Source organism: Schistocerca cancellata, chromosome 8 (genome assembly GCF_023864275.1).
Source record: "Schistocerca cancellata isolate TAMUIC-IGC-003103 chromosome 8, iqSchCanc2.1, whole genome shotgun sequence".
NCBI classification, from domain to species: domain Eukaryota; kingdom Metazoa; phylum Arthropoda; class Insecta; order Orthoptera; family Acrididae; genus Schistocerca; species Schistocerca cancellata.
Genome location: NC_064633.1, coordinates 428,102,889 through 428,130,131, shown reverse-complemented (window position 1 = coordinate 428,130,131; position 27,243 = coordinate 428,102,889). Strand labels below are relative to the sequence as shown.

The 27,243-nt window shown below is 39.9% G+C and overlaps 1 protein-coding gene across 1 annotated transcript in view; it reads right to left on the bottom strand.

Moving 5' to 3' along the window:
- LOC126094695 (myrosinase 1-like) overlaps window positions 1–27,243 on the bottom strand; it is a 96,119-nt gene that overhangs the window by 59,658 nt on the left and 9,218 nt on the right. The window contains exons 4-6 of the mRNA XM_049909220.1: window positions 26,964–27,086; window positions 13,343–13,526; window positions 6,338–6,432 (exon numbers count right to left, since the gene is read on the bottom strand). Coding sequence (XP_049765177.1) covers window positions 6,338–6,432; window positions 13,343–13,526; window positions 26,964–27,086 — 402 coding nt within the window. The remainder of the gene's footprint in view (window positions 1–6,337; window positions 6,433–13,342; window positions 13,527–26,963; window positions 27,087–27,243) is intronic.

Sequence of the window (27,243 nt, the reverse complement as noted above, 5' to 3'; positions counted from 1 at the left end):
TACTATGATTAGAGGAGCGGGCAGCGGCATTTGGGTGGAAAGACAACTGAACGGAAAGAGCATTGTTGTGAATTTTTCTGGAAGCCAAACGCATGAAAAATGAGGAAGTGAACACCTCAAGGTTTGACAGTTCTGGAAAAAGATTTATAATTCTGGAGTAAAGAACGTTCATTAGACATGATTAAAGTAGTAGAGATTTCACAAGCGATTTATGAGCAAAGAACAGGTCTTGTTTGGTTATAAATGATGGCATAATGCAGCTTTTTACCGTATTACAGTTGATTATTATTCAATAACACTTTTGTGACTGCATAATACATATAAGTGCTATGTTTGTATTTGGTGGATAATAAAGGTTCACGTCTTTACAATTACGTGTCGTAAGTAGGAACCAAATATGAATGCGAACCGGTGATTGTGAATAAATAGGAAATATTAGTCCCAACTGGAAACTATTGTTATTTTCAGGAATGTGGTTCAAGCCATTTGAAGCCAGTCATCGAAAGCAGAGACTGAATTATCACGGGACAGAAAAGACTTCTCTGTATGTACCTCTAGGCACCGGGAAACGTTGACAGGAAAAGTCAACAAAACAACAGTGTCGCATGTACATAGCACAAACCAAAATAGATTTTAAAAATTAGGTTAAGGGCTACGCGTCTTGTGTAATAAAAAAGCAAACCGACAAACGAAATTTTCTAGTCGGTTGATGTATCTACTTCGTTTTGCTTGGGCATAGGTGTAAGAATCACAGTTAATAATTACCACGATACCTAGTAACTAGCAATTCGTCGAAAGATAAAATATTTTGGAACCAAGAATAAGCTAACGGTGTGGAATATTACAGCTTCAGTTAGCAGTTTAGTTAAGTTTACAATGGTTAACAGCTGTGTATATGCCTGAATCATGTAGGAGCTGTGAAAAAGCAATTTTGCTACTGAAATAAAGATAGGTAGTTAGGAAAAGTAAGGAAAATAAAGTAACAAGATTATCAGAAATTGGTATAGAGCAACATACTTTAGGTGCATATAGACAGTACACCCATTCCTCCTGATTTAACTTCCAATACCGTTGCTGTCTCAGATACACCCCACATAATTACACAAGGAAAAAGAGCTCACAGCTTTCTACAGTATTCAGCATTAGCCGGCACGGTAGCTCACTGTGAGAGGGTTAGCAGCCCTCTGCAATAAACAAAAAATTATGAAGGGGTCAAGATGATCTTCAACGGGTGTCATGGGACGTCCGCCCCAAAAAACGCAACGAATAATAACGAAAAAAATGAGATTTACAAAAAAAAAGGGAGTGGTGTCTATGATTAATAATCAAAACGTATTCGTTCCGGGTTCGAATCAACCACACTCCCTAAATTCTGAAGAAAAATCAGCATTGGCGCCCGAAGACTTCCGTTGTTAGAAGTCACCCTCAATCTGCCAACAGTCTCGTCAAAGAGGGCGAAGGAGTAGACAGAGGTTCAGGACACTCTTGTCCTTGGGGTAGGAAACTGCTCCTAAAGGTAGGATAATCGCCAAGGATAAACGGCCTGAGGATGTAAAAGACAAAGGAAGACCCTGTATTAAAAGCACATATCGTGTATCTACAGGACATGTGTTTTGTAATGGAAAAAGTGTCACGATGATCTCGCCATTGGCAAAAGATTCTGGTATAGTCTTCATTCGGATCTCCGAGAGGAGACTGCCAAGGAGGAGGTGACCATGAGAAAAAGTTTGAATAACCAACGAAAGTATAACGTTCTACGAGTCGGGTTGTGAAATGTCAGAAGCTTGAACATTTTAGGGAGGCTAGGAAACCTAAAAAGGAAAATGCAAAGGTTCGATCTAGATGTTGTAAGGGTCAATGAACTGAAACGGAAAGAAGACAAGGGTTTACGTGAGAATCGACAGCAAACCGACACCCACGACAATAGTTCAGGTATAGGTGCCTACGTTGCACGATGAAGATTAAGAGATAGAGAAAGTATGTGAAGATATTGGAATGGTAATGCAGTACGTAAAGGGAGATGAAAATCTCATAACTTTGGGGGTCTGGAATGCAGTCATAGGGCAAGGAGTAGGAGAAGAGGCTAAAGGAGAATATGGATTTGTGAAAAGAAATGAGAGAGGAGAAAGACTAATTGAGTTCTGCAATAGTTAGTAATAGCGAATACTCTATTCAGGGATTGCAAGCGGAGGAGGTATACTTGGAAAAGGCCGGGTGATACGGGAAGATTTCAGTTACATTATACATCATGGCCAGACAGAGATTCCCAAATCAGGTACTGGATGGTAAGGAGTACCCAGGTGCAGATGTAGACTCAGAACACAATGTAGTAATGGTGAAGACTAGGCTGAAGTTCAAGAGATTTGTCAGGAAGAATCAATACGCAAAGAAGTGGGTACGGAAGTACTAAGGAGTGACGAGGTACGCTTGAATTTCTCTAAGACTACAGGTATAGCAATAAGTAACAGCTCAGCTGCCAATATATCTGAAAACGATTGGACATCTCTAAACACACATCATCACTGAAGTTGGAAAGAAAAACATAGGTACAGAAAGGTAACTGCGAAGAAACGGTGGGTAACAATGGAAATACTTGAGTTGATCGATGAAAGAAGGAAGTACAAAAATGTTCAGGGAAATTCGGCAATACAGAAATACAAGCCGCTGAGGAATTAAATAAATAAGACGTGCAAGGAAGTTAAGACGAAATGGCTGCTTGAAACACGTGAAGAAATCGAAAATTAAGTGATTGTTGGACAGAGTAACTCAGCATAAAAGGAAACTCAAAACAACGTTCGATGAAATTAAATTCAGAGGTGTTAATATCAAGAGTACAACGGGAATACCAATGTTAAATACAGAGGAGAGAGCGGATAGGTGGAAAGAGTATACTGAAGTCCTCTATGAGCAATGAAATTTGTTTGGATCTGACAGAAGAAGTAACAGGAGCCGATGTACAAGGAATAGAGGATCCAGTATTAGAATGTATGAGTCTGGCGACATAGCATGTGACTTTCAGTAAAAGATCATCTACACAATTACGGAGACTGCACGAGCTGGTAAGTACGAGAATCATCGCACAATCAGCTTAACAGCTCAAGCATCCAAGTTGCTAAGAAGAATAATACACAGAAGACTGGAAAAGAAAAAGGAGGATGTGGCAGATGACGACGTGTTTGGCTTTATGGAAGCTAAAGGCACCAGAGAGGCCATTCTGAGGTTGTGGCTGATAATGGAAGCATGACTAAAGAAAAATCAAGCCACGTTCATAGGATCTGTCGACCTGGAGAAAGAGTTCGACAATGTAAAATGGTGCAAGATGTTCAAAATGAGAAAATTAGTGGTAAGTTATAAGGAGAGACGGGTAAAATACAATATGCACAAGACTCATGAGGGAATAATAAAAGTGGATGACCAACAACGAAATCTTCTGGTTAAATATGGTGTAAGACAGGTATGTTGTCTTTCCCCCCTATTGTTCTGTCTGTACATCGAAGCAGTAACGATGGAAATAAAAGAAAGGTTCAGGAGTAGAATTAAAATTGAAGGTGAAAGGACATCAATGACAAGATTCGCTGATGACATTGATATCCTGAATAAAAGTGAAGTAGAATTAGATGATCTGCTGTATGAAATGAACAGTCTAATGAGTACAGAATATGGACTGAGAGTAAATCTAACATAGATGAAGGTAATGAGAAGTACCAGAAAAGAGAACTGAAATGAGAACAGGAAGAAGCTTAACATCAGGACTGATGGTCACGAAATGGATGAAGTTAAGGAATTCTGCTACCTAGGCCGCAAAATAATCTTTCACGGATGGAGCTAGGAGGACATAAAAAGCAGACTAGTACTGACAAAAACGGCATTCCTGGCCAAGAGAAGTCTTCTAGAATCAAACATAGTCCTTAATTTGAAGAAGAAATTTCTGAGGATGTAGTTTTGGAGCATATCATTATATGGTAGTGAAACGCGGACTGTGGGGAAACCGGAACAGAAGACGATCGAGCCATGTGATGCTAAAGACTAATGCTGAAAATTAGGTGGACTTACGAGATAAGGAATGAGGACGTTTTGTGCGGAAACAGAGAGGTAAGGAATATGTGGAAAACACTGCCACGAGAAGGGAGTTAACATATCTGTTAATATATTCAGGAGTGACTTCCATGGGACTAGAGCGATTTGTAAGAGCAAAAACTGTACTGGGAGACAGAGATTCGAATACATCGAGCTAGTAACTGAGGACGTAGGTTGCATGTGCTGCTCTGAGGTGATGAGGTTGGTACGGGAGAGAATTTTGCGGTGGGTGGCATCATACAAGTCACAGGATTGATGACTCGAAAAAGAAAAAGAAAAAAAAAGTACCCAAATATGCCGCTGAACATAGGTAATATCAGTATTCGTTGCATAGAGGAGGGATGAAGAGACGGGCAGGGAAAGAAAACACAGGGATGTGGACAAGGAGAATTGGAGGGGGAAGAGGAGATGTACATAGGAAGAAATGGACCGAGAGAAGGGGAGGAGGACAGTGATAGGTTGGAGTAGGAGATAGACAAAGGCAAGGGGAGATCGAAAGACAAGGGTGGAGAGTTGGAGAAGGAGGACAGAGAGAAGAGGGAGAAGGAGATGGTCAGAGATCGGGTGGGGAGGGGGGAATAAGGAGTGTGATTAGTAGAACTGATATAATTACATATTCGGACAACGCCAAGTACTCTGCTTGTCTCCAAATAAATCGGTGCCCACAGCCGTTGCGATCAACTTACTGCATCGTTGGAAATATCTTCCCTGATTTGCCGACTGGAAGTAAAGAATCGGTATACATGCTGCTTTCAGAAATCATTTCCTTTTAAATGTCGGAGGCACATCGTTCACATATGTGATTCAATGTTACAACGTTTAAAGATACGGTGTTTTTGTGCCCCTAAAACACGCTTCATATATACCTTAAGGTGGGACGTTGATGAATTTGACAAAAATGTCAATTTTCGATTTATTTGTTAGTACAACTCATGGACAATAAGTTCCCAAAGTTTCAGTGTTGAAATCGCATCCGAAGTGCCTGAAAATTAATTAAAAGTGTGACGCGGCATCCCTGCCAGGCCCACGTTTTTTAGCAGCACTTCAATTCCAGTTCAGTGAACAACGATTCTGTGTTACTTTCAACCAAACGTGTGCGGGACGCATCTAGAAGGCAGTGATACATACTCTTTGGTTTTATAGATCATCTTTCGCCAATCCTGCACTTCTCAAAATGTGTGTTCATGGCAAAACCCAAAATCCAAATGAGTCTCTAAATTCACTCATATGGAAACGATGCCCTAAAAACACATTTGAATCTGCGACAGTTGTCAGAATTGCAACTTATGATGCAATTATTGTGTTTAATGATGGGAACGTCGGGAAGATGAAGGCATTAGAGAGAATAGGCTTCAATATAGGAAATTTTACTCAAGACATCCTGAGAAAAGTAGATTTACAGCGCTTCTCTGCAGCTGAAAAGCCAGTTGAAGACCTAGTAAATGAAACAAAACAGACAACAAGCAACCAGAAGAGAAGCCTTGAAGGGAAAGACGACACAGAGTACAAATGTGGTGTCTTTTGAAGAAGTGACATAAAGAAAAATATTAGATTGAAATTTATATTGCGTTTCCTGAAAAGTTAGTTTTTTAAAGTTTATGTACCTTTTCCTCAGATTCAATGAATGCTAGAATTATGAAATTTTGTACACTTATTTCTGTAAACCTAATATACGTTGTCTCGAGAGCAAATTTTGAAATTGTGATTGCAAGCTGAGGTATGGAGGAAAGGGCTCGGAATTTTGCATGAATTTATAATTTTAATTGTGAAATTATAATTACAAATTTATGAAAATTTTCCTATTTGACCTATTTCAAAAATCTCATGAGAGAAGCTTACAACATATAAAGAGATAAAACAGAGAAATTTTTGTAGAAATCTCTTAAATACTTTCTGAGAAAAAGGAACATACATTACTTTTTGAAAATAAAACTTCAAACTTCATTTTAAAAAATGAATGTATATAATCAGAGGATTTTATACGCAAATGTGTTACTTCCATGTAAAGCGTTGTACAAAATTTCATTGCCATGTCTCCAAAACAGTGGATTTCGTGCATTTTTGAAATAGTGTGTGTTTTTCATCAACGTCTCCCCTTAAGGGAACACTATTTTCTCATTCGTCGGATTACAACTATTTAGCAGGTAGTACTAATGTTGAGTATAATTCAAAGAAAATTTGATTGTTACGTAGTTGTATATGCACTCTTCTGTGCTTCTCTGAACCTCTAACTGTAGTAAACAGATATGCCACCGCTTACCTGGAACTGAAACATGCGCTCCTGTGCTTCCAAGTAGGAATCGATGTCTTCTGCTGGCTCGTACCAATCCGAGTTGAGTGCAATGCCAACTTTGCCTGTAATACGAATATAATTTATGTTAAAGCTCTACGAAATTGACTGACTAAAATAGCAAGGTGATTTCATTTTGATTTATAGCTTTGGAGATAATGTTGTAATAACGAGAAGCGAAAGCAAACTTATTTGTAAAAAAATAAAAATAAAGAAATATAGTGGTTTTGTGGTTCTGATGTGCAGTGTTTTCAGATATGAAGATTTGTATCTTGCAGACAGTTAACTTGATGTAGAAGTAAACCTAAGAGTCTGAACCTTTGACGAGTACTCAACAACATATAAACTTCAGTTGCTTTCGTCTTTTTGTAACAGCTAACTTTAGTCTGATAAACTAAAGATAACTAAAGGAATGGAAAAAGCTAGGGTTTCAAGACCATGCGACATCAGTATTATAGTCTGGTAACAACTAGGTGCTGCTATCAAAGCACAAATGTTGGAAACACGAATGTAAAATCAAATTCAGCAAAGTTGCTCTCCAAAATGCCTGGCTATCCTTTAGCACTTTGTACCATTGTAAAGTAATACTCATTTTAAAAACAGATGGACTATCCACATGTAATTCCCATGGACAACAGTCATTGGAGGCAACACTGGAAAATACGGAACAATAATTACTTCAGAAACATCAGAAATATTTTAATGACTTTATATTCCCTTACAGTTGTTGCTGTGTTTATTTTACTATTTTTAATTTCGGCATTTCTCTTATTTTCAAGCATAAAAATTTTGATACAGAGATTGACAGCGGGCAGAGAAACTGTGGACTCATGTAACAAGAAACAGAAATGAGAAATGTTTATCACCAATCTATATTCCGACATAAGAAGTCAGCATCGTTTTGCTAACGGCCTTGTCAAAGAAATCGACGGATCGGATGGAGATTCAGATGGAGCTTTCGCCCTTGGAGTGCGAAACGGCCCCTAAAACGTGGAAGAGGTGGGAACGATTTCACGCTTCGAATGCGAAGGCAATGGAAACCACTGCTTTAAAGACAAATAAGGTGTATTCAACGGAAAATGTAGCCTTTAACTGAAAACGTATCGTGATGATGTCTCCATTAGCAAAAGATTCCAGAATCACCTATTCTGATCTCTGGAAGAGAACTACGAATGGGGAGGTGACCACGAGAAAAATACTGAATAACCAACGAAAGGATGACGTTCTACGACTCGGCGCTTGGAATGTCAGAAGTCTGAACGTGTTAGTGAAGCCAGAAAGTCAGAAAACGGAAATGCAACAGCTCATTCTAGACACAGTAGGGTCAGTGAAGTGAAATGGAAAGTTGAGCAGGATTCCTATTTCGACGAATATAGGGTAAGCTCAACAGCAGCAGAAGGTGGTATAAAGGGAGTAGAGTCTTTATGAATAGGAAGGTAGGGCAGAGAGCGTGCTACTGCGATACTTTGTTGTTCTTACCAGAAACGACACTAAACCAACACCAACAACATCGGTTCTAGTGTGCATGCCGAAGTTAGGAAGGTAACGACGAAGAAATTTTGGGGAACAGAGGAAATTCTCAAACTATCGACGAAAAAGAAAGCACAAAAATGTTCTGAGAAACTGAGGAATTCAGCAAGTAAAAAAAAAAAAGGAATGATCATCGGAAGGACTGCCTCCATATCTAGAAAAGTCAACCTTCAGTGAAATTAAAGGCCACGGCGGCAACATGAAAAGTGTAACGAAATTTCCTGTTAAACGCAGAGAATGAGCGGATATGTGGAAAGAGAATAAAGAAGGCCTTCATGTGGGAGGAGGAATGGTCCGGTAGCATAACAGAAGGAGAAATTGATGTGGAAGTTCAAAAATGGCTCTGAGCACTATGGGACTTAACTTGTCAGGTCATCAGTCCCCTAGAACTTAGAACTACTTAAACCTAACTAACCTAGGGACATCACACACATCCTTGCCCGAGGCAGGATTCGAACCTGCGACCGTAGCGGTCGCGCGGTTCCAGACTGTAGCGCCTAGAATCGCTCGGCTACTAAGGCTGGCGATGTGGAAGTGACGAGGGATCCAGTACTAGAGTCGTGATTTAAAAGAGCTTTGGAATATTTGAGACCAAATACGAGGTAGATGATATACCACGGAATTTCTAAAACCATTGGTGGAAGTGGCAACTAAACGACTATTCAAGTTGGTATATAGGATACATGAGACTGCCGACATACTATCAGGCTTTCGGAAAAACAAAATCCACACAATTCCGAAGGTAGCTAGAGCTGATGAGTGCAACAACTAACGCACAAAAGCTCACCATCCAGGTTGCTAATAAGAATAATACGCAGAAGGATTGAAAATGGAAGAATCGGGACTCTTAAAATGACGATCTTTTGGGCACTAGGAGAGGTAAAGGCAAAAGAGAGGCAGTCATGACATGGCGCTTCACGAGGGAAGGAAGACTGAAGAAGTATTAAAGTAAACTCATAGGATTTATGGGTCAATAAAAAGCGTTCGGAAATGAAATATGGTACAATTTTTACAAAATTCAGATAAAAATGGGAGTAAGCTATAGGTAAAGACGTTTAATATACAATATGTACAAGAATCATGAAGATTGGAAGACTAAGAACGAAACGTTCGGATTAGGAACGGTTTAAAGCTGTCTTGCGCCCCTACTGTTCAATCGAAGCGTCGAACAAGAAATGTCAGAAATAAACGAAAAGTTCAAGAGTGGGATCCCAAGTCAGGGTGAAAAGATATCAATGATAACATTCGCTGATGATATTTCTAGCCTTAGTGGAACTGAAGAAGAGTTACAGGATCTGTAGAGTGGAATTAACAGTCTAATCAGTGCAGAATGTTAATTGAGAGTAAACCGAAGAAAGATCAAAGTAATGAGAAGAAGCAGAAATGAGAATGGCGACCAACTTAACCGCAAAATTGGTAGTTACAAAGTAGACAAAGGTATGGAATTCTGCTACTTTGGAAGCAAAACAACCCATGACGGACAAAGCAAAGTGGACATAAAAAGCAGAGCATCACAGGCAAAAAGGGCATTCGTAGAGAAGAAGACTCTATTAGTGTCAAACTTGACCTTAAATTGAGGCAGAAATGTCTGAAAATGTACTTTTGGAGCACAGCATTGTTTGGTGGTACGCAACGGGCTGTGGGAAACTCGGAATCGAAGAAAATTGTAGCATTTGAGACGGAAGGATGTTGAAAATTAGGTGGTCTGATAAGCCAACGAATGAGGAGGTTCTCCTCTGAATTGGGGAAGAAAGTAACAGGTGGAAAAAACTGACAGGAAGAAGGTGCAGGATAACAGGACATATGTTTAGGTGTCAGAGGGCATTCCCTGACACCCTCCATGGTACTAGAGGTAGGAAAGAAAAAATCCACAATCAAGCCACTAATTCTGGGCACACAATCACATCCAAGCTGCCTGTTGACTACCTATCAGTTTTCTGGGTCAACAAAAATTTTATTTTCAACATTTCACATAAGTAGTGAGCGAATTTGAAAATTTAAAATGCTAGCATAACCTACTCATTAAAGAGTATATTGTAATGTGAAAGTTTCAACACAGTAAGACAAGTGTTTTGATTATAAACTGTCTGTATGCCTTGGTGCTGCTTAACTCACCACATGTAAACATCAAGTCTCTATTAATTCAATTTTTGACAATGAGAGCACTTTGTCGCTTTCGACAAACTTTCCACACAGTTTCCATCCTTTATGAAGCTGTTTGTCCCTGGACATGAGGCTTTAATTTATTACTTCTTTCCTACTAACTGTATTCGCAACACATTTTCCATATAGCATCTAAATATACCATTGAATGTAATTGCAACAGTTTACCGCTCTACGACAAATGGTTCAGGTGATATCACGTCATAAACATTGAGGTACATGAAAAACTACGTTTTACTTAAAACACATAATCATGCATCGTTTGTTCTCGAAACGCGGGAATAACAGTTAGAAGAGTGAAATGCCTATTGGTCTGGGTATGAGAATAGCGCGTTGTTCAAATAATAACTGAAGGTCAAGCTTGACCAGTGTATGCGCTTTTGAATTAAATATTATATTGGTTTCTAGTGACTGAAATTTACTTCAGGATTTTGGTAGGCAACCTAAGTGCCGTTCAAATAATAACAGAAGTAGGAACATTACCTGCATTTGGCCCAGTAGGCTAAACCTTGTACTGTTTTGTGAGTACTGTTAAGTGTTAAAACTGTTCCTTGTGTAATCGTGTAAGTTTCTGTTGAGTTTTGAAATTTTTATATGAATACTATTTTTACGATATTGTAGACTAAGAGGGCTATTATTGTGGAACAGTTGTGTGTATGATTAGAACTGGGTTCACACATTCTTGGAGATAGACTTTATGTTTGTATTTCTGAAATGAAGATGACATTAAGAAGTGTACACGTCCCTAAAGCCATCACGACAGCTCTCCGATGACCATTTACGCATAAAACCATTATTGCCCACATCTATCAGTAAGGGACTATTCCAGCACATTCATGACAACTCGAATGTTAGTAGCATTTCGAGCCATGTGAATGACATCTTGAGCTCTAGGTAGCGGTTTCAGATATCGACTGAGCAAAATCTACAAGATCTACAGAAAGTTGACACATATCGGTGGTCAGAGCTTCTTTCCTAATTTTTAAGCACCGTCTTGCCAAAATGAAGTCTCCATCGCCTTGCTGTAATTGTTGCATTAGCTGTCTTGAGAGAGAACATGGTGCATATACGTTAACTTAAAGAGTGTCAAATGCGTCCCGCAATCTCGTGTGTAAGTTCTTAACTCTACACATGAATCATGCCTTCCTCACAGTAAACCAACTTCTGTTGAAAACTGTCTTTCTCCAGTAGTTGCGACAACCGATTGCAAAAATCAAACCAAAGTTCCTTGTTCCGAATAGTCAACGCATGTAACAACAGTGGTCAGCATGCTTTTGTTCGCAGACGTATGCGAGAGAATTCACCAGATTTTTACTGCTTTATCTGTAGTTCTCTGCTCGCACGTTTTGCACATTTCTTTCGAGCTCCTGGCGGATGGTTTCTGCGAGGGCTACACCTTCTCTGCTGACGATCAAGGCCGATCTGTTTACTTCCAACAGGAAAGTACCGACCTCACGGAATGTATTGTACCACCAATGGATTTTTCTGTCATTTGGAGCTTTTACGTGGTATATCGTACTAAGTCGTAGCTGAAACGACAAAATTCGATCACTTTTTGTGAATTCAAAGACACAAAACACACATAGCTCCACTATACACTACTGGCCCTTAAAATTGCTACACCACGAAGATGACGTGCTACAGAAGCGAAATTTAACTGACAGTAAGAAGATGCTGTGATATGCAAGTGATTAGCTTTTCAGAGCATTCACACAAGGTTGGTGCCGGTGGCAGCACCTACAACGTGCTGACATGAGGAAAGTTTCCGACCGATTTCTCATACATAAACAGCGTTGACCGGCGTTGCCTGGTGAAACGTTGTTGTGATGCCTCGTATCAGGAGGAGAAATGCGTACCATCACGTTTCCAACTTTGATAAACGTCGGATTGTGGCCTATCGCGATTGCGGTTTATCGTATCGAAACATTGCTGCTCGCGTTGGTCGAGATCCAATAACTGTTAGCAGAATATGGAATCGGTGGGTTTAGGAGGATAATATGCAACCCCGTGCTGGATCCCAACGGTCTGGTATCACTAGCAGTCGAGGTGACAGGCATCTTATCCTCATGGCTCTAACGGATCGTGCAGCCACGTCTTGATCCCTCCGTCAACAGATTGGGACGTTTGCAAGACAACAACCAACTGCACGAACGGTTCGACGACGTTTGCTGCAACATGGACTATCAGCTCGGAAACCATGGCTGCGGTTATCCTTGACACTGCATCACAGACAGAAGCGCCTGCGATGGTGTACTCAACGACGTATCTGGGTGCACGAATGGCTAAACGTCATTTTATCTGTTGAATCCAGGTTCTGTTTACAGCATCATGATGGTCGCATCCGTGTTTGGCAACATCGCGGTGAACGCACATTGGAAGCGTGTATTCGTCATCGCCATACTGGCGTATCACCCGGCGTGATGGTATGGAGTGCCACTGGTTACACTTCTCGGTCACCTCTTGTTCGCATTAACGGCACTTTGAACAGTGGACGTTACATTTCAGATGTGTTACGACCCGTGGCTCTACCTTTCATTCGATCCCTGCGAAACCCTATATTTTAGCAGGATAATGCACGACCTTATGTTGCAGGTCCTGTACGGGGCATTCTCTATACAGAAAATGGTCAACTGCTGCCCTGGCCAGCACATTCTCCAGGTCTCTCACCAACTGAAAACATCTGGTCAATGGTGGCCGAGAAACTGGCTCGTCACAGTACACCAGGCACTACTCTTGATGAACTGTGGTGTGGTATCGTGTTGAAGCTGTATGTGCAGCTGTACTTGTACACGCCATCCAAGCTCTGTTTGACTCAATGCCCAGGCGTATCAAGGCCGTTATTACGGCCAGAGGTGGTTGTTCTGGTTACTGATTTCTCAGGATCTATGCACCCAAATTGCGTAAAAATGTAATCACACGTAAGTTCTAGTATAATGTATTTGTCCAATGAATACCCGTTTATCATCTGCATTTCTTCTTGGTGTAGCAATTTTAATGGCCGGTAGTGTACATCCGACACATCTGACCTCTTCGTGCGCTTTGAAACTACATCACGTTGCGTATGAGGAATGGAAATTTTGAGAGGTGCTATGTCCACTGAAACGTGTCATTTTTCTGTATGTCTTGTAGCTTTCATACAATCATCTTCCGAAACCCCGGTTGTGCTTATGAATAACCCCTTTATATGGATGTAGTATCTAGATGCACTGCCTTTTATAACAAGTGGTAAACAAAAAACGACTCCATCGGAGAATACTAATCTGTGAGAACTGACGCACTCACCCTTCTGCGTGGCCCGGTACTCCTGCTCGTACAGGCGGTAGACCCTGGCGTGAGCTCGGATCATGGTGTGCGCCGCCAGGTAGTTGCCGATGCCCGGAGCGTTCTGTGACGGGGCCTGCCAGCCGGAACTGGAGTAGCCGCACGCCACTATGTACGGCTCGTTGATCGTGGTCCACCACTTCACCTGCAGCAGCCGAAAGCCCAAGTCATTAGTCATTCTAAACTGCTTCCTTTCGAGAGTAATGTCTTTTAATTTTCCTGTGTTGTAACCTATTTTTAATTATGATCAGCTAATGAAACATAGCAACAGTAAAACACTAGACAAAGAATAAAATGGTAAATATACATGCTGTAGTTGAAGGAAGTATGAATGTATAAATGACATCATTCAATAGTAACACTCTCGTTAAACTTTCCAGTTGATTCATGAATTTCTTGCTGCTAGTTAATTACCGAACTATCAGTGTAATAAGTCACAACTGCAAAATACTAACGCGAATTCTTCACAGCCGAATGGAAAAACTTGTAGAAGCCGACCTCGTGGAAGATCATTTTGGCTTCCGTAGAAATGTTGGAACACGTGAGGCAATACTGACCTTACGACTTATCTTAGAAGAAAGATTAAGGAAAGGCAAACCTACGTTTCTAGCATTTGTAGACTTAGAGAAAGCTTTTGACAATGTTGACTGGAATACTCTCTTTCAAATTCTAAAGCTGGCTGGGGTAAAATACAGGCAGTGAAAGGCTATTTACAATTTGTACAGAAACCAGATGGCAGTTATAAGAGTCGAGGGACATGAAAGGGAAACAGTCGTTGGGAAGGGAGTGATACAGGGTTGTAGCCTCTCCCCGATGTTATTCAATCTGTATATTGAGCAAGCAGTAAAGGAAACAAAAGAAAAGTTCGGAGAAGAAAGTTCCATGGAGAAGAAATAAAAACTTTGAGGTTCGCCGATGACATTGTCATTCTGTCAGAGACTGCAAAGGACTTGGAAGAGCAGTTGAACGGAATGGACAGTGTCTTGAGAGGAGGGTATAAGATGACATCAACAAAAGCAAAACGAGGATAATGGAATGTAGTCGAATTAAATCGGGCGATGTTGATGGAATTAGATTAGGAAATGACACACTTAAAGAAGTAAAGGAGTTTTGCTATTTGGGGAGCAAAATAACTGATGATGGTCGAAGTAGAGAGGATATAAAATGTAGACTGACAATAGCAAGGAAACCGTTTCTGAAGGAGAGAAATTTGTTAACATCAAGTATAGATTTAAGTGTCAGGAAGTCGTTTCTGTAAGTACTTGTATGGAGTGTAGCCATGTATGGAAGTGAAACGTGGACTATAAATAATTTAGACGAGCAGCGAATAGAAGCTTTCGAAATGTGGTGCTACATAAGAATTCTGAATGTTAGATTGGTAGATCATATATCTAATGAGGAGGCATAGAACAGAATCATTGAACAGAATTGGGGAGAACAGAAATTTGTGGCACAACTTGACTAAAAGAACGGATCGGTTGGTAGGACATGTTTTGAGGCATCACCAATTTAGTACTGGAGGGCAGCGTGGAGGGTAAAAATCGTAGAGGGAGACCAAGAGATGAATACACTAAGCAGATTCAGAAGGATGTAGGCTGCAGTAGGTACTGGGAGATGAAGAAGCTTGCACAGGATAGAGTAGCATGGAGAGCTACATCAAACCAGTCTCAGGACAGAAGACCACAACAACAACAACAGCTAACAACAACCACGACTACATGACTCTATAGTCTGTTGCCTGCTGTCTCTGTTCTGCGGAAAACATACGGGGTTAGCACTGAACTGCATACGTATATCCTTTGCTACAGTGTTTCGCATTGTCCACTTCTTACCCTGTACAAAGAAAACGAACTGAGACGACGGACAATAATACAGTCATTTCGCACACTAAGCAACTAATGTGAATGTGTTGATGTTCAAACACGTGACAGTGACGTGACATAGTTCCATGCCTTGGAACGGGGTACATAGGTGTGTCTATTGCTGAATACAAAAAGGAAAGTATAGTTAACTATTAACATGCCCTTGGGTACTTTCTTATAGACAATAGTGAAAATAGTGTCCACAAAAAAATACTATTCATTAAACAGTCAGATTTTCAGAAATTAGAATGTAGCTAATATCTCCATAGTGAAAAATATATTTCCAAAGTTCCAGGCCAAGAAAACACAGAGGGAAATCAGGAAACTACCGTGCCTAAGTGTAGTGAATTTGCGAAATTTTTGTATAACACGAGTGCAAATTATGGAGATCTGAATTTCTTACATGCTGTCGATGGAAATACCTCTGAGCAAGTTGAGACATTTGAGATTTTAAAGAAGTAGTTGTTGACAATGCTTGACATCCTCTGTAGGTAAAGAAATCAACAAAATTTTGGCCCACTGAGAAAACAATAAAAAGTTTTTTCGCCTATCTGAGGAAAAGAAGTTTGAACTGAACAAGCAAATCGACAACAAATAAAGGTAGCGGACAACGTACGCCAAACAAGGCACACTGAATATTGGGGTTTAAATCTAACTAAAAACTTAGATGATTTGTGGAAGACTTCCTGCTAAACACTGATCTTTGGGTTACCAACAGCCTTGTTAAGGAGATGCAAATACCTTGTTAACCTTGGGGTGCGAAATTGCTCCTAAAAGGCGGACGGATAAGCAATGATCAACGGCATAAACATGCAGCAGGCCATGGAAACCAATCCATAAATGATATGTCATGTTTACGCACAGGACGTATGGCTAGTAATTGAAGAAGTGTCATGATGATCTCTCCTTTGGCAAAAGATTCCGAACTGGTCCCCTATTCATACCTCGAAAGGCTACTGCCAATGCAAAAATAACTTGAATAATCAACGAAAGGGTAACATTCTATGTGACAGGGCGTGGATGTCAAAAGTTTGAGTCGGGTAGGGGTTTATAAGATATGGAAAGGTAAATGTAAGTGCTCAGTCTAGAAGTAATGGGAAAGGGGCGGTGTAAGGGGGAGTGGCAGAACGGAAATGGAATGAATCCAATGACATCTTGTCAGACGAATGTATGGTAATATCAATAACTGTAGAAACTGGTATAAGGGGAATAGGATATGTCTTTAATCCAGAAGTCGGACAGAGTGTTAATTATATTTATGGTAGGTTGTTCCTAGCAGAATTGAAAGTAAACCAATGCATATAACAGGAGTTTAGGTATATCCATGTCACAAAAAGATGAAGTTGTAGAGATAATTTATGAGGGCACTGACCAGGTAATTCAGTTTATATAGGGAGATGATAAACTAACAATCAACAGAAATTCTGTAGTAGTGGCAAGTATAAACAGTTACGGGAGAATATGGTCTTGCTAGTAGGAATGAGAGACTAGAAAGCGTAGCAGTCTTCTACAACAAACATCAGCTAGTGATAGCGAGAATATGCGGTGTTCTTGGAAAAGACCCAGAGACACGGGTAGACCGCAGATTGGTTGCATCGTAGTCGGGTAGAGTCTTTGTAATCAGTAGATAACGAACAGCAAATTAAAGTTAAGACAACCGTCCGGTAGAATCAATGTGAAAGGAAGTGAGGTACTGAAAAACTGAGGTAGGATGAGATCCGTTTGATATTCTCCAAAGCTATAGATACTGCGTTAATAAATACCATAGGAAGCAGTTCAGTTGAAGAGGAATGGACATCTCTAAAACGGGTATTCTAGGGACTTGGACAGACGTAAGTACAGCAAAGAAAACCATTCAGCGCCGAGACTCCGGGGCGTTAACTCACGTGTAGTCGTGGAACATTGTTTACTTCGATTTGCGTATCTGTTGCCCCTCAGTCGCTTGTGTTTGTGCTATGTATGTGAGGAAGGTCTTAATTCTCTTTGTTATGACACACTAATAGGGTGCAATAGTTAGCACAGGAGCCACGTGAAGTTATTCAAAACGTGGACAGCTGGCCCTATGGGGAATGCGGCTACCGGGCCCCGTTGCCATTCGATGGCAGACCAACAGCCACTACACGTAGCGGTCGCGGAGTCCATTGAAGTTCTCAGTGACTATCCCAGCAATGACACCATCACGTCATCCGATACCGGGGCCTCGGGTGATGTACAGAAGCGAACATTGGTGCATGAGGAACAACAGAAGAGCGACGAACGAACAGCAGTATAACAACCAAACAATGGAAGTAACCAACTTATGGCAGCAGGGCGCAGATAAGGCTTTGCCATTAAAGAGTCCCGCAGCTATAGACCTATTCCTGAATCTGCACTTGCCAAGCTCTTCTAGAGTTCTAGTGATACAAACAATGCTGTTCCCGCTAGCCGGTCAGCTAACAAATGGTTCAAATGGCTCTGAGCACTATGGGACTTAACATCTATGGTCATCAGTCCCCTAGAACTTAGAACTACTTAAACCTAACTAACCTAAGGACATCACAGACATCCATGCCCGAGGCAGGATTCGAACCTGCGACCGTAGCAGTCGCGCGGTTCCGGACTGAGCGCCTAGAACCACTAGACCACCGCGGCCGGCTCAGCTTACATAATGAATAGAAATAACTATTACCGAGACAGTGAAATTGTCCCTTTCTGTATATACGTTACAGTCAAAACCCGTTTTTAGTTAGAAGGCGTTCTTACTAGTTAAAACCAGTTTTTACTGAGCCACTTCGTCAAAACGCGTTTTGATAAGTTAAAACTAGTTTTAACTGACTCTCGCTTTTGACCAGCAGTAAATTCTAGTTGTAACTATGGCTATCAGTATCAACTAGCAAGAATGCGTTCTACTAAAGCTGATCTGCACGTACTTAACCCCTCGACCGTGTTGTTTGGATGACAACGGGAAAAACATAAGAAGAAAAATGCGTGTGAATTGTGAAGAGTGCGATATTGGATTGTGTGCAATACCATGCTTTGAGCTATCCCATACAAAGAGTCATTTCTTATAAATATTCTTCAAGAAACTGTTTCCTTTAGATCTGCCACTAAAACACTTCCTCACTATATAAAAATCAATAATGATTAATTTTTATTCTGCAACAGCGTTACTACTGTGAAAACCTTCGAACTATTAGGTATTCAGTTGTTAGATAATCACTTGCCCCCACAACAATCGCACATATGCGTGTCAAATACGCGCCGCTACAATAAGCGCTAGAGGCGCGGAAAGAATTACACGCCCGGGAACAGTTGTAGGCGCCAAGACTCCCCGCCTGGGCAGCGCCGCAGCGGCCGACAGCAGCCCGCCACTGGGCGCTTTTCGCCACAACAAACAACATGGTCGTGGGGTTAAGCACGTGCAGATAAGCTTGTACGTATTTACCATGGTAGATCTAATTCAAGAAAGGTGATGGAAAGAATAATTTGTGTGAAGGGTGTTACAGAGTGAAGAACACAACAAAAGAGAAAACCACTACAATGTTATGACAAAAGAATCTTACGATAAATTAGTGGACGATATTGAAGAAGCACAGTCAGCTGAGAAAAAGCCACAGAAGCAGTACAGAAGATTAAATGGATTCAAGGTTATTAATATTTGTGGAACCAGGAAGTTAAGAAAAGAGCCTATGAAGTACTACTTATGTTACGGTATATTAATAATTTTTACTTATGGACCGTCTGACAGCAACTGAATAAAACACAATTTTAGTGCCATACGCGTTTCGCCTTCATTTTCTGCAAGGCATCATCAGTGGCCTGGAATATGTACATATGTTAGTTATTTTATTTACATTTTTGTCATTGTGCCTATAGGTTATAAACAGTTCTGGTGGTTGGTATTTCCTATAAAGTAGTAATGTTTTGAACTGTACTTACAGGTTGCGTGGACAATTTCCTACATATTACGCTCCTGTTGCATTTTTGGTGTTGTTCTTCTTCTTACGAACGCCAATTTGCGGTTTTTTCCCCATTCCACAACACTATGCACTGAACGCTTGTTTTAAAGCAATGTTTTGGTTTCTGTTACCGACTGTCAAATGTTTTTGCCAAAGATCGAATGTTATTGCCAAACTTATGAGTGTAACTATTGAAGTATCTGTGGTCTGTTCGTGTGTGCATTTGTGTGTGCGTTTGTGTATATGTGTGTGTGTGTGTGTGTGTGTGTGTGTGTGTGTGTGTGTGTGTGTGTGAGAGTGTTTTTTTTGGTGTCATATATATTTTTTGTGCTGTGTGTGTGTGTATGTGTATTTTGGTTGCCCAGGCTTATATGCTATTTTGAAGCCCTGTATCTTTAGGATGTTTGCAACTCTGTGTGTTAGTTTATGTGTGTAGGTCATGGTGTACCATCTGGTTCTTTTCTGTGTGGTGTTGTCATTGTGTGCGTTTGTTGAGTGTGTTTGTAAGTTTTCAGCTTGTGAGTTCTTTTGTATTGTGGAACTGTTGTGTTTGTTTTTTATTTGTGTTTTTCTTTTTTGATTGAGCTTGTGTACCACATGTGTGTCATACCCGTTGTTCCTAGCTATTTGTATGATTGTACTCATTTCTTGTTCATAGTTTCTCTTGCTGAGTGGGATTCTGTTTAATCTATGTAACATGTGTCTTAGTGCTGCAAGTTTCTGGCTGTGGGGGTGGTTGGATGTGGAATGTATTATTGTGTCTGTGGCTGTTGGTTTTCTAAAGATGTTAAATGTATGTTTACCATTTTCTTTTTTGATTGTAATGTCAAGAAAATTTATTTGATTTTCTTTTTCTTTTTCAAGTGTGAATTTTGTGTTCTGATGAGCTTTGTTTATTTCTGAATGGAGTTCATCTATTTTTTCACTTGGCTCATCTACCAGACAAATAATGTCATCCACGTATCTGTACCAATATATGATTTTGAAAATTTCATTTGTGGTTATCTTATCAAATATCTGATTTTCTAGGTGACTGATGAAAATTTTTGCTAGTGTTCCTGATATTGGGGATCCCATGGGCAGTCCATCAGTTTGTAAATAATATTCTTTCTCAAACTGAAAGTAGTTTTGTTCAGTTGTCAGTCTGAGCATATCTGTTATTTCTTTTGTTGCGTCTGTGGTGAGGTTGCTGTGGGATGAGAGATTTTGTTCTATGATTTTTATTGTTTCTGTGGTAGGGACGGAGGTATATATGTTTTCTATATCGAATGAAATCAGTGATCCTGTGTGTGGTACCTGTATGTTCTGTATGTTTTCTATTAGGTTTCCTGTGTTCATCACTGTTCTGTTGTTTCCTGCTTTATTGTGTTTTGTAACTACCTTTTGGAGGTGTTTGGCTATGCGGTATGTTGGGGCTTTCTTGAAGTTGATAACAGCTCTCATTGGCATTCTGTCTTTATGTTCTTTCGGTTGACTGCGGAGTGTTGGTGCTTGTGGGTTTTTCTGTGTTAAGTAGTATTTCTGTTTGTCTGTGAGTGTGTGTTCAATGTTTTTCAGTGTTCGTTTCACATTTGCCTGGAATCGCGTAGTTGGATCTGACTTCAGTTTTTGTATGGCGTTGGTGTTTATGTATTCCTTGGTTTTTGTGATGTCTTGCTCTTTATCCATGAGTACTGTTACATTTCCCTTGTCTGCTCTTATTTTTAATAGGTTATTGTCTGTTAACGTTTGTTGTAACCTTTCAATAGTAGCTGCTTCTGTTTGGTTGTTCTTATTGTGTGTCTGCTGTGTTTGTTTTATTATGCCTTTTATTTCTTCTTTTACTAGTTCTCTTGTCAGTCCTATGTTTATCTCACAATTATTTTGTTGTTCTTCACGTGTAAGGATGTGTTCGGTTTCTACTATGAGATTTTCTATGTATTGATTGTTCACTTTGCTATTGGTGCAGTGTTTCAAACCTTTTTCCAAGAGCATTTTTTCATTTTCGTGTAGTTCTGACTCTGTTAGGTTAACTAAGCGTGGAATGTGTGTTGGTGTTCATGTGGTTTCACATTTAAAAAGTAAATGTGTTTTTGCGTCTTTCTTACTGTTAGTTTCATTATCTTCTGTTTATGTTTGGTTTGCAAATGTTTCATTTCTGTGTATGTGTTGCGTTCAGTTTTTTCTACTAGTGCCATGAAAACTGCGGCGTTTCCTACGTTTTTGCCAATTCTAGATGAGTCTCATAGAGCATCATGTTTAGGTGCTGTTTTTTCGAATAGAGCATCTTAATTTCATGTAGTAACCAATATCGTTCTGCAAATGATTTCGACTTTTGTGCCACTGTAGAACTGTTTTTAACCTTTACATTAATGTAACTTGGAATTAAATCGATCTTTTTGCATGTTTTGTTGAATTTTATATGCTGTATCGTCTTATGGAGTCTCAGATGTATTTTCTTGAACCTGTTATACACGTTGACAGGCAATGCTTGACATAGCTGTATTGACATCTTCAGCTTTTATAGTCCTGTCTTCCTCAGTTGCGTGTAATATTACGGTATATTAATAATTTTTACTTATGGACTATCTGACAGCAACTGAATAAAACACAATTTTAGTGCCATACGCGTTTCGCCTTTATTTTCTGCAAGGCATCATCAGTGGCCTGGAATATGTACATATGTTAGTTATTTTATTTACATTTTTGTTATTGTGCCTATAGGTTATAAACAGTTCTGGTGGTTGGTATTTCCTATAAAGTAGTAATGTTTTGAACTGTACTTACAGGTTGCGTGGACAATTTCCTACATATTACGCTCCTGTTGTGTTGAATTTTTGGTGTTGTTCTTCTTCTTACGAACGCTAATTTGCGGTTTTTTCCCCATTCCACAACACTATGCACTGAACGCTTGTTTTAAAGCAATGTTTTGGTTTCTGTTACCGACTGTCAAATGTTTTTGCCAAAGATCGAATGTTATTGCCAAACTTATGAGTGTAACTATTGAAGTATCTGTGTTCTGTTCGTGTATGCATTTGTGTGTGCGTTTGTGTATGTGTGTGTGTGTATGTGTGTGTGTGTGTGTGTGTGTGTGTTTTTGGTGTCATATATAATTTTTTGTGCTGTGTGTTTGTGTGTGTGTATGTGTATTTTGGTGTTCTTTTTTTTTTGCTGTGTGTGTGTGTGTGTGTCTCCAGATGATGTGGGGAAGAGTTTCTTTTTTTTTTTTTCTATGTTATCTGGCTGGCTTAGGTGTGATTGAAGGGTTTGCCCAGGCTTATATGCTATTGCTATATGCTATTGCTTATATGCTATTGCTGTCAGACGGTCCATAAGTAAAAATTATTAATATACCGTAATATTACACGCAACTGAGGAAGACAGGACTATAAAAGTTGAAGATGTTACTACTTATTCGTCGATGAAATTTTCGACATTATTGAAGCAGCTCATCAGGCTGTTGGTCATGGAGGTCGAGACAGATTAAAGGATGAAACTTCAAGAAAATATGCAAACATAATAGTGGAGATGATAAACATTTATCTGTCTATGTGTGAAACTTGTCGGCGCAAAAGAAGCCTTAAGAAAAGTGGGCATGTTTCGAGACCTATTCTTCATTCAGAAATGAACAGTAGTTGCCAAGTTGATCTAACCGACATGCAAACTCAAGAAGATCTTGGATTTAAGTATATAATGGTGTATTAGCACCACTTGACAAAATCTGTTTTGTTAAATGCACTGCAGAGCAAGAGGGCAGAGGAAGTGGCACATCATTTAGCAGATATATTTTAGACATTTGGTGCTCCTTGTATTTTACGCTCTGACAACGGCAGAGAATTTGTTAATTCTGTCATAAACGAGCTGGCTGTATTTTGGTCTGAGTGTAAACTAGTTCACGGAAAACCGATGCACATCCAAAGCCACGGTTTTGTTGAAAGAGCTGAAACATTAATGCCAAAGTCCCCATAAGTTTTTTTTTTTTAAAAAAAGGAACAGAACGGAGAAACCTTGGGTAGCAGCGAAATACTTCAAATGATACGTGAAAGGAGGAAGTGTAGAAACGTTCGTGGAAAGACACCAATATAAATCTCCTGGGAACAAAAATGTAATAAGTCCTAGGACGACAAGGCTAAATGGCTGAAGGAAAATGTGAAGGACTCGAAAAAGAAATGGTTGGCCGCAGGACTGATTCACCGTACAGAAAAGTCAAATGGTTCACATGGCTCTGAGCACAATGGGACTTAAGGGACTGATGACCTTAGCTGTTTAGTCCCCCTTAAACACCCCAACAACCACCACCACCACAATGGGACTTAACGTCTAAGGTCATCAGTCCCCTAGAACTTAGAACTACTTAAACTTCACTAACCTAAGGATATTACACACATCCATGCCCGAGGCAGGATTCGAACCTGCTACCGTAGCGATCGCGCTGTTTCAGTCTGAAGCGCCTAGGACCGTTTGGTCTCACCGGCCGGCCCAGAAAAGTCAAAACAGCCTTCGGAGAAGAGGACGGTTACGTTGTAAGAGAACATTTAATGTCTGTAAACGGTGGTGTGGGGGCTGGTGATGTGATTTTTTTTTCTTACTCGTTAGTCTTCTAAGTGGTTTGGTGTGATCCTTCACGATATCTCTTCTGCTGACCTCTTCACCTGACGAAGCAGTTGCACCCTACGTCATCAGTTGTTCGTTGGATGAATTGTAATGTCTGGAGTTCCCTTCACTTTTTCCATTTTCAGCTTTCTTTAGTACCATATCTTAACACATGCGATATTACGCTATCCCTTCTTCTAGTCAATGATCTCCTTATGTTCCTTTCTCCAGAATCTCCCTAGATCCTCCCCATTCCTTACCTTGTCAATCCACGTGATTTTCAAAATACTTCTATGACACCACATCTCGGACACTACGCTTCCTTCCGTTTCGGTTGTCCCACATTGCATGTTTCACTTCCATACATGTATGGGCATCAAATATGTATTCTCTGAATTTTATTCGTCAGATTAAGACATATGTTTCATAGTAATAGACTTCTTTTGGCCAGGAACGTACTCTTCGCTTGTACTGATTACCGTTCTATGTCCTCCTTGCTTCCTTTGACATACATTATTTTGCTTCCAAGGTAGCGGAAGTCCCTCACATCTTTTTGTGCGTGGTCCTAAACTTAAACGGTAAGTTTCTCACTAATCTCATATCTGCTACCCATCGTTAAGTTCGTCTTTCTTCGGTTTACACTCAGTGCCTATTCTGCGCTCATCAGCTTGACCGTTCCATCCAACAGGCTCTGCAAGTGTTATTCACTTTCACTGCAGCTGCCAATGTCCTCAGAGAATTTTATTGTTCATATCAATTCCCCTTGAATTGTAATCTCACTCTTCAACTTATCTTTTATTACATTCATTGGCTTTCCGATGTAAGAGTTTCTTGTACCTCGGGTTCTGTTAATCACAGAGGTAAGGGGCTAAGTGTTTTGGATAGCCCGCGACCTAGCGACCATTTGCGTATCTATTGGAAGACCGGACGACACGGAAATACAGAGTAAGGATGACATACGTTTGAAAGCTACAATACACTAATAATAAACACCGAAGGAGGCAGTTCAGTTGAAGAGGAATGGACATCTCTAAAGAGTGCAACTCTGAAGTTGGGCAAACGTAAGTACAAGATAGTAAACTGCGCGAAATCTTGGGTAACACATGAAGTACTTAAAATGACACACGAAAGATGGAAGTGCAGCTATCCTACAATAGAGGGTCAAAATTTAAACATTGCACACTTCCTCCAACTCAGGTAAATTAAGCAAAACTGTTGGTTCTTTTACATTAGCTGTGGTCAAATGTGGACTTCAGGCTGCTTTTAAAAGTATATTTGTTCTTGGGCGTTTTCTGAGAAAACTGCGAAAATCATGATTCTTGGATACGAAAAGTACCAACTTTGGGATAATTTATATTTACTGCATATCGTAGAAATTTTTAACATGTGTTCTTAAAATGACATTATCGGAAAAAGTCGCAACTTTTTTCGACATGACTACCCGCTATCGAGATACAGAGATTCAAAGTTACTGTACTTATTCAGAAAACAGCGGTTTTTAGTCTTTTTTACACCGTGGGCCGCTATTATCTAATTAGCTAACCGTAGCTAATGGTTTCAAATTTTAACTGTACTTTCTTTAGACATGTAGGAAAGCAATTTGCCCGTTTTCGAAATCTGAATCCGTTACCAAGATTTATTCAAAAACCATGATTTCTGGTTGCCAAAAATACTAATTCTGGGGATGGCCACTTTAATAACTTTTGTTCTTGGCAAATCGTCGAATTTTTGCAATATTATCTTAAGATAGTGTTATTGGGAACCGTTTATCGTTAGCGAGATCCAGAGGCTCAAAATTAAAGTTTTTACGCAAGTAAAATATGCACGTACTATTTAGTCGGAGGCGTAAATAGATTTTTAACTGACGTATTGAACACATGGCTAGGAGTCTAAGATCGTCGCAAGGGTTCTGAGGTCACCAAACAGTTTTTGGTCCGCATTTTTTCACTAAGAAAACTTTATGGTGTACTCTCCCTGTAATAGTGGACACTTCAGACCTGTACAAATGTCCCCAAAGTGGTGCTCCAGTGATAAAAATGGGCTAAAATAGCCTTCACATGCCTGGAAGGAACTTATTACAAATTATGTGAAACTGGAAAGACTGTAATGCAGAAAAATTCAGAACAATATTTCTAATAATACTTGTACTCTTGTGAGATACAAATCATAAGCAGGGTGTTTTGGACGAATTGTCATAGAGGAGGAAAGTATTCCGAAGAAAATGTAAAGCAAAAGATTTTATGTTAAACGTATATTATGTGTATTTATTTGTTGTTTATATGAGTCAAGGTACATAAATGTATCAAACTATACAAATAAACTGTCGAAACTTTACTAATCTATAGAATTCGTTTTGAATAAGCAGCACACCCTGCTGTAGCAGGGACGAATAGGAAACCATCGGAAGAATGGTCCTGTTAGAGTACAGAAAAGGTAAATATGTCCCCCTTGAAAATAATGTGACAAAAATGTGGGGCACTAGCTGTCTCAGTCCTGATTCTGCCTTCCTCACCAAAATTTTGACAGGCAACGTATAGATTGAATTCGTGAATTAATTTTGGTATTCCTAGACAAATTACTACCTAATGTATTGATTCGTCATTAATTTGATGAAAATATTAACTTATTCTTACAATCCTTATTTATGATTGTGGTACACTATCTGCTAGTAAGAATGTATTGAACGTAAGTGTGTTTCTTGTTTAAAGAAGTTTATCGATTTTCTCTTTATGTAAAAGCCTGCGTATGTTCGCATGGCAAAGTTTTGGCGAGGAACGAGGAATGAAGGTTGAGGCAGATGGTTCCCAACTTTCTTCTGAAAGCCTTTTAAAGAGGAACATATTCGCCTTTTTTGTGCGCCAGTAGGAGCATTCTTCTTCCGTTTGCACGTTACCGGTCTTTCCCTGCAGCTTACTCCTATTTTTCTAATTTTGGACGTCGTTGTCTATTCTGCATTTTGGAACGCTTTTTCTGGATCCATAAATCCTATTGGTGTCTTTGTTATTCTTATCTTCCTGCCATTATCAAGCGGAATGACCTAGTTGCGTCTCTGCATCATTACCTCTTTTAAAGCCAAACTCATCAATGGATCCTCAGTTCTCTTTCCAATTCGTCTGCATAGTATTTAAACAAGCGCAGCTTGACTTATTCTGGTAATAACGACTTCAGTGATTACCAAATAAGTAGAAATATCTTCTGCACTGTACTCACCCTGTCGCCAAAAGTAGCAAAGAGCAGTCGAGCATATTCAACAAAGTACTCCACCATCAGTGGGTTAGGCCAACCCCCAATGTACTGCAGGGGTTGCGGCAGGTCCCAGTGGTACATCGTCACCTACAGAATACAAGACTTGTCACGTTACAACAGTATTAAACAAATGTCTATTAGGAGGAGGTTAATAGCAATGGTTAAAAATTCCCTGTGCTGCAGTCTATGCGGTATATGCGTCTCAAAAGTAACGTGAGTAACTTGTTGCCATTAGTTATGAGCC